Source organism: Tupaia chinensis, unplaced genomic scaffold, assembly GCF_000334495.1.
Source record: "Tupaia chinensis unplaced genomic scaffold, TupChi_1.0 Scaffold000484_1, whole genome shotgun sequence".
NCBI lineage: Eukaryota > Metazoa > Chordata > Mammalia > Scandentia > Tupaiidae > Tupaia > Tupaia belangeri.
Window position 1 is genome coordinate 1964681 of NW_006159996.1, and position 8041 is coordinate 1972721.

The 8041-nt window shown below is 49.0% G+C and overlaps 2 protein-coding genes across 2 annotated transcripts in view; one reads left to right on the top strand and one right to left on the bottom strand.

The window, feature by feature from the left end:
• Positions 1-2727: 2727 nt before the first annotated feature.
• WDR55 (WD repeat domain 55) lies at positions 2728-6498 on the top strand. Its single transcript, XM_006156222.3, has 7 exons — positions 2728-3006; positions 4781-4881; positions 4963-5050; positions 5149-5328; positions 5427-5526; positions 5618-5787; positions 5872-6498. The coding sequence occupies exons 1-7, from the start codon at positions 2819-2821 to the stop codon at positions 6188-6190; spliced, it is 1146 nt and encodes a 381-aa protein (XP_006156284.1). The 5' UTR covers positions 2728-2818; the 3' UTR covers positions 6191-6498.
• A 91-nt stretch (positions 6499-6589) lies between these two features.
• Positions 6590-8041, bottom strand: part of DND1 (DND microRNA-mediated repression inhibitor 1) — a 3218-nt gene continuing 1766 nt past the window's right edge. Inside the window, exons 4-5 of the mRNA XM_006156239.3 lie at positions 7909-8035; positions 6590-7273 (exon numbers count right to left, since the gene is read on the bottom strand). Coding sequence (XP_006156301.1) covers positions 6813-7273; positions 7909-8035 — 588 coding nt within the window. The 3' untranslated portion in view covers positions 6590-6812. The remainder of the gene's footprint in view (positions 7274-7908; positions 8036-8041) is intronic.

Consider the following 8041-nt stretch of genomic DNA (forward strand, 5'->3'; position numbering starts at 1 on the left):
TAAATAAAAACAATTCTTAAAAAAAAGAGAAGTAGATATAAAGGTGATTGGTCTCAAGGTCCGACAGGAGGTGGGGGTGTAGTCCCAGGATACAGATTCCCTGGTGATTAAGGTCAGCCTGATAGGCGGTTTTTTGTTTTTGTTTTTGTTTTTGTTTCTGGTTTTTTTTTTTTTTTTTTTTTTTTTTTTACGTTTGTGCGTGCACTCACCAGAAAGACAGAAAGAGAGACAGAAAGTGAGAAATCACTCCCTGGGGGGACTGGCCACGCTGCAATCCCATCTCCATTCTCCTCTCAGGATCTTGGGTACACACGCACACGCGACCGGTGTGAGTTTTAAGCCACCAGGTCTGGGACTTGAACCATGGTCGACTACATGGGAGTCCAGTGACATAGCCATTACACTAACTGCTGGTCCCTAAGCTGTTGGTTTTACTAGGGCTGTGCAGGACTAGGAGAAGCACTTTGGGAACAAAACTATTTTAATTAAGAGGATTGTCTTCCTGGGAACTTTAGCTAACCTGAATGCAAGTCACTGCTGCTTTGGCTGAAGAGATAACCTTTGAAGTGCCTTTGGAGTAGAATTGGCTTCGCCTGGTTGTGCAGGTATAGGGCTCCATATCCTAGACCACAATGGCTTGATTCCCTTCTTTACCCTCAAAAATTTGCCAAGTCCCTGTGTGAACTAATTGGGCTTTAAATCATCCCAAAACTCTGCCTTTTTCTTCCTCTTTGCTCCTTGCCAGTACTTTGGCTTGGTGTTCCTTGTTAGGAGTTACCACTTCTTTTTGGCTGGATACCAAGCCGCCATTGCTTACCCTAAGCTCAAGACTTGTGAGCTCACCAGGTCCAAGGCAAGCTAGAAAGACATAGCCTTGTTTGATTCCTGGACCTGGTGGCTTAGAAAAACACAGGAGATGGTGGTGTGCACATGCTGAAAATCCCAAGAGGACAGTGAAGAAAGGACTGCAGCATTGTCATTCCCCTGGGTGGTGATTTCTCACTTTATACTTTCTCTGTTTCTGGCACATACCCTTTACCCAAAAAAAAAAAAAAAAAGACAACCTTGTCTTTGATAATTTTCACTTTGATGGGACAGGACTATATTTTTCCCCCAAGAGGGTAAATGGGCTCACCAGATTGATGAAGAGGGAAATAGCACCCCTCAATGGGGTTTTGTCATGCCACAATCCCTTCTCCCATTTCGCAATTCTGTTGGAATTTTAGACATGTGCACAAATGTTCCTGGTGTTTTATCTTTTAGAGATTTTTACTATAGGGCCTGTGTGGGAAAAATCACCCCCTGGGGGGATTGGCCATGCCACAATCCCTTCTCCTCCATTCTCTCAGGATTTTGGGCATGTGCACACACACACAGGCCTGGCGTGGATTTTAAGCTGCTGGGTCTAGGTTGGACTCAAACTGCAGTAGATTATGTGGGAGTCCAGCAATTTAACCATTATGCCATCTGCAAGTCCCACTTGTGTGTTCTTTTGTTTTGTTTTTTAAAACTGCTGACTTAAGCCATGGTTGGCTGTGTGGGAGCCAGCTCACCTAACTACCAGGCTACAGGCCATCCCAGGCAGGGCTTTTTGACCTAGCCATGCAAGGCACGTTAAGAGTCTGAGATTGGCCCTCTTTGCAACAGTACTTAGAATAGCTAATTCCAGACAGTAAATAACACCGTATCACCTTAGTTGTAGGCAGTCGACTCAGGAAAAAGTCACAGAGATATGATTTGACTCCTTTAAAATTCAATTTTTTCAAGAACCATGAAGCCTCATAAAGTAACCAAGGCCCTCTGGTTGGCCACAGAGTGACACGTTTTCCCAACAGATTCACAGTCACTCAGCAAATGGGATATAAAGCCTCGTTATGGCCTCTGACCTCACGTAATTTACCTCTCAAGGATGCTGGGCTTCACATGTAAGATATCTTGGAAGGCTTAATATATATATTCACAGAGATGTGAGTAGGTACACTTCAGCTATGTGGAGGACAGCTCCCATCTGTGTAGGGCCTTTGATAGCACAGTTGTCCAGAACGCCAGCTCTGGTGCCCATTTTCCTTGCTTCAGCAATTCTTTGCTAGGACTCACCGCCACAGGTCTGGTGGGCAAAACATCTAGAGACAAACTGTAGAACAGCCATAGGTTTGGTTAAAATGTTGGGCTTTGAGGCTGGCAGGTGGCACAGTGTTTAAGGTGCTGGACTTCACCTGGTTCCAGTCCTGGACCTGGCAACTTGCTTTCTCACTCTCCCTTTCTGTCTCTTGTCAAATTGAAGAATAATAAATTAAGAAAAAAAAAAAGATGTTGGGCTTGGGCCACCATGGCTTCAGTTATGTTCGTGGCTGCCTGCTACTCGTGATTTGGGTGTTATCTTACAGAGTGAGCTTATGCCATTTCCTGTCGGCCCTGGGTGTTGTTCCCTTGCTATGATCTTAGATTTCACCAACCTACTGGAGTCTAATCCTGAGGGCAAGTCTTGGTTCCATGAGGGAGAGACAAACTGTCAGGATGGTGCAGGATGAGGGGAGAGAACTTACTCTTAGTTCCCAACATTACGTTAAGTGACTAGGAAGGGACAAGACCGAAGCTAGCCTAGGACTGGCGACCACCACGAAGGGAAAGCAGCGGTCCTTGGTGGCAGGGGGCGTGGCCTGTAGGTCCCTCCCACCCACGCCAGGGTCAGCAGGCTAGGCTCTTCTGGGTGACGGAAACGCCCCGGCGGTACTTCCGGTCCCGCCCCACCTACGCTCCGCCTTCGACGGGTTCACGGCTTGATTATAATCAGCTGCGCTGGTCTGGACGCTGCAGCATGGACCACACGTGTGACGAGAGGACAGAGGATGGGAGCGACGAGGAGGATCCTGATTCCATCGAAGCTCCGGCTCGGATCCGGGACACCCCGGAAGACATCGTGTTGGAAGCACCGGCCAGCGGATTGGCGTTCCACCCGGCCCGCGACTTACTGGCAGCAGGGGACGTGGACGGGGATGTGTTCGTGTGAGTCCGGGTAGGGCTGGGGGCATGGTGAGCGCTGGGGTATTTGGACTGGAAGCTGAGAGGGACGGAGCTGGGACGGGGAGGGAGAGCAAATTGCTGGACAAGGAGAGTCTCAGGCCCTGCTGTTTCCCGCCGGATTATTGTACTGAACCTGAAGCTCAACAGACTCCTGCTTTCGCTTCTTGCCATTTTTCAATTCATCTTGCAAAAACCCTAATCCCACCACATCGCTCCCTTGGTTAAAAACCCTTTAATGGTCTGCATCTGTCTGCTTTAGATTAAATACAAACTCCTTAGTCTCTCTTTCAAGGCTCTTGCTTGCTCCCTTTTGCTTTCTGTATTTATTCATCCTCACTATTTCTTTTTTAAAGGGATTTTTGCTATAGGGCGCAAGCGCTGGCTGCAGAGGCAAAAAGCCAGAAATTACCACCACCGCCACCCTCTGAGGATGGCCATGTCGCCGTCCTTTCTTCTCCACTCTTGGGCACACGCGCTAGCGTGAAATTTAAGCAGCCAGGATCTGGGATTCAAACCACCAGCCAACTAGGTGGGAGTCCACCCACATAACCATCGCTCCATCTGCTGGTCCCATACTCACCTTTTTGTGTATCTTAAAGCCTCACCTCTTTTGTACATGTGATTCCATCTGCCTAGAAAACCTCTTTACCCCTCACTTTTACCTACTCTAAGTTCTCAACATCTCCCTCTTCTTCCATGCCCCAGACTAAATTACCTGTTAGATGCTGCCATGACACCGGGTGCCATTACCTTTACCTCTTAAAGTTTGTAATGATTTGTAACCATATATCCGTTTGTATAATTATTTGAATGCTGTCTCCTTCCCTGAAGAAATGTTTTCAAACTTTCTGGACCTTGTACAACAGTAAAAGTATTTTTTACATTATGTATGATGAACTAGGATAATTTCTGGTTTATTTTCTTGTTACTGTGAGCACACACACAAAATGCCAATTGCAGCTAATGGTTTATGGTTGATTTCTTGAAAGAATTAATTTTACTGGGACCAGCAATTAGCATAATGGCTATGTTGTTGAACTCCCATGTAGCCGACCACGGTTCAAGTCCTGGATGCAATGGCTTAAACTCAACTCTGGGCACGTGAGTGTGTGCCCAAGATCCTGAGAGAATGGTGGAGAAAGGATTGTGGCATGGCCATCCCCCTTGGGCAAGGGGTGATTTCTCGCTTTCTCTCTGCCTTTCTGGTGAGCACACGGGCCCTATAGCAAAAACCTCTGAAAAAAACAAAACAAAACAAACTGTGTTTATAGCCTGTTGCCTCTCTGCTTGCTTCCCCCTCCATTTCTATTCTTTTTCAACACGTGGTCACAATGTACTATAATTACGGCTTTCTGTAGCTTCTGCAGACCTGGAGTGCAAGAACTCTGTCTCACTGGTTTTTACATTTCTAGCTTTTGAGGTTGGTCTCCTGTCATTGATTAAGCAAATATCTTTGTACCTCCACAGTGGTCCATCTAGACCCAGTATTTCCTTAGGCTGGGTCTTTCAAGGGTGGTGAAGAGGAATAAGGGTGTAAGGTCAAAAAGTTGACCTGAGCAAGTATACTTTGAATGTATATTGAATGAAAATAAGAACATTTGACACTTACCAAAAATGGCACAGTAAGTTCTTTAGGGGTACAAGTGTGCAGGCAGGAACTCCTAGGTAGGTGGGAAGGTTGACCTACCTAGTTCTCTGCACTCCATATATCCCAGGCAGGATCTGGGGTCATTCATCCTCCTCCCCCCCTCCCCAGCTTTTCCTACTCTTGCCAAGAGGGAGAAACCAAGGAGCTCTGGTCCTCAGGTCACCACCTCAAGTCCTGTCGAGCTGTGGTCTTCTCTGAAGATGGGCAGAGTAAGTAATGGGGGAAGACAGCCAGCACTGGTGGGAGGGAGCAGTGAGCAGCACCATAACCTTGGCACCTTTACCCCCCAGAGCTTGTTACTGTCTCCAAGGACAAAGCTATCCATGTTCTAGATGTGGAGCAGGGCCGCCTGGAAAGACGGATTTCCAAGGCTCATGGGTAAGAGGAGCTGATTGTGTTAATGTGTATGGAGATGAGGGGTAAGGCCTGGAACTAATGGACAGATACTCCAGGAAGTTCTGCATCTGTGTTTTCAGGGCCCCCATCAACAGTCTGTTGCTGGTGGATGAGAATCTTCTGGCCACTGGGGATGACACAGGTGGTCTCCGGCTCTGGGACCAGCGGAAGGAAGGTCCTTTAATGGACATGCGGCAGCATGAGGAGTATATTGCTGACATGGCTCTGGACCCAGCCAAGAAGCTGCTGCTGACAGCTAGGTACAACCTCAAAGCTGCCTCCCTTCCCCTCACCTTCTGTGTTCCATGATACCCTCAAAGCGTGCTTCTAGTTAAGCCTGCTGTTCTTTTCTATATAGTGGGGATGGCTGTCTTGGTGTCTTCAATATCAGACGACGCCGGTTTGAGCTGCTCTCAGAGCCTCAGTCGGGGGACCTGACCTCTGTCGCCATCATGAAAGTACAGCTGAGTATGGAGGAATGAGGGTGTGTGTGTTAGGGGCTGGGTCTGAGGTGGTTCTACAGACATGATTTATCCTATTTCCTTGCAGTGTGGGAAGAAGGTGATCTGTGGCTCCAGTGAAGGTACCATTTACCTCTTCAACTGGCAGGGCTTTGGGGCCACAAGTGATCGCTTTGCCCTGAGAGCCGAGTCCATTGACTGCATGGTTCCAGTCACGGAGAGTCTGCTGTGCACTGGCTCCACTGACGGAGTCATCAGGTGAGGAAAGCCAGGACAGCCCTCAGCTCACAGGAAGGGAGGGCAGGTCACAGCTGTATCTAAAACTGTTCTTTCTCCACCCAGGGCTGTGAACATTCTGCCAAACCGAGTGGTAGGCAGTGTGGGCCAGCATGCTGGGGAGCCTGTGGAGGAGCTGGCCCTTTCGCACTGTGGCCACTTCCTGGCTAGTAGTGGCCATGACCAGCGCATCAAGTTTTGGGACATGGCCCAGCTGCGAGCTGTAGTGGTGGATGATTACCGTCGGCGTAAGAAAAAGGGAGGGCCACTGCGGGCCCTGAGCAGCAAGGCCTGGAGCACTGATGACTTCTTTGCAGGACTGAGGGAAGAGGGAGAGGATTCTGCAGTGCAAGAGGAAGAGGAAAGTGAGGATGACAGTGACTGAGGGGATCAGTTGAGTCTCAGGACTGGCTTTGCTTCCTGGAATGGAGCCCCAGAACTCAGGGAACTGATGTGGGGAAGTACTTACTTGCCCTGTAGCAGCTGCTCATTCTACCGGTATTAGAAACATGCTAAGCTGGGGCAAGACAGCACAGACACACATGTACACTAACCAGGGGTTTAATATAAATACAACCAGCACAGAAAAGCTTGAACTCAAAACTATATAAACCAAAATCAAAATGCCATGTAGTCCCTACCATTTGGCTTAGCCAGCCCCCCCAAATAAAAACCAACAAAGAGAAATCAAAATGACAAAGATTCATGCTAAGCTGTATACGTGGGGGATAAGGTGTGAGCCACACAGGGAATGGCCAAGCAAGACCATGGGGTCAGCTTGGACTCTGAGCTAGAAGGGAAAGCAAGGACCTTCACCATAACTCAAGCCAAACCTGAGCTGTCCCAGGGTGTACTGGGGCCCTGCTCCAGCAGGGAAGCATGTTGAGTCTGGAGCAGGGCTATGCCCTTCCCCCTCCTGGGATCAGACTGGTTGCCCAGGCCTGCTGGGTTAAGAACTGACACAGGCTCTACCTACCCATTCAGGCTGCCTGTGGAGAGAGGATGGGTCACTTGGTCTTAACCATGGTGCTTTCCTCATCCCCAGTGGACCACAAGAGGCTGGACCCAGACTCACTCAGAGCTTCTAGCAGCCGTGTAGACACAGCATCCTTGGCCACCTCATGCCCATCCTGCCCATCTGGGGCCAGCACAACCCAGATAAGGCCGCTGAAAGGCACTGGATGTCCAGGGATCACTACCTGGTACCAGAAGCGGTGCCAGCCAGCAGGTCCTGTGCTCAAACACTTGGTGAGAAACACTGGGTTGCCCAGCTTCATTCGCTGGCACAGTAGCTGCAGGGCAGCCCGAGCCCCTTGGGACTCTAGCTTGTCCTTGGCCAGGGCCAAGTGGCTGCCCTCCTGCTGTAGACACCACAATGAAGGACCTACAAACTGCTGGCGGAGTCGTTGCTTCAGCTCTGGCTTGAGCCACTCCACAGCCACCTGCTCTCCACAGAGGCGTGACTGCCCTGCAGAAAAAAGGCAGTAACAAGAGTTTAAACCCTGAGCATAAGCTTCCACACTCTAGGCTAGTGTCACACAGAAGCCCGTGTAAATTTAATTTACAGCCTCCCCATTTCCTGGTAGCATGACCTTGGATAAGAGAAGATAAAAAAGCCTAAAGAAGGCTTCTTTAGGCTCTGTTGTCTTTATTTGTAAAGGCGGTGTATTAACTGCTGCTTTCTGAATCTTAGGGAGAAGTACCTGTTGACACAGGCATTGTCTGCCTCATAAGCATCATAATAGCTAATCTTAACTGTGAGTGCTACCTGCGAATAAGGAGATGCAAGGGTTATATGGCATTGTTACTTAAAATTCCCAAGTCTGAGGAAGCAGGTACTAAGGAAAACACTCAGTTGGAGTCCCTTGGGCAAATCAATTTCTTAAAATAGTTTCCTCAACTTTAAAGTGCGGCCGCCAGACTATTTCCCATTGGAATGTTGAGGATTGAGAAAGGAAAAAAAGAAAGGTAAATCTAAGATCAAACAGTATAAGGTCACAAATTCGGTCTTGTTTGATCTCAACATTTCTGACTTGTAAAATGCCTGGCAGCACGTCTTCGCCCCCAACCAGCTCCGACCCCCCTTGCAGCTTCCACTCCTACCTTCCACCAGGGACTTTTTGGCCATGGCAGCGGCGCGGTGAGAGCTGAACTTGAGCAGCGCGATCTGCACGGGCGCCGGCGCTGGGCTGGGCAGGAGCAGCGCCTCCTGGAGGCCCGGACCCAGCGGCTGGAG

Coding starts and splice junctions, on each gene's coding strand:
- WDR55 (XM_006156222.3), top strand. CDS start 2,819: ATGGACCACACGTGTGACGAGAGGACAGAGGATGGGAGCGACGAGGAG. Junction 5,329..5,426: donor AAGCTGCTGCTGACAGCTAG/GTACAACCTCAA, acceptor TTTTCTATATAG/TGGGGATGGCTGTCTTGGTG. Junction 5,527..5,617: donor CCTCTGTCGCCATCATGAAA/GTACAGCTGAGT, acceptor ATTTCCTTGCAG/TGTGGGAAGAAGGTGATCTG.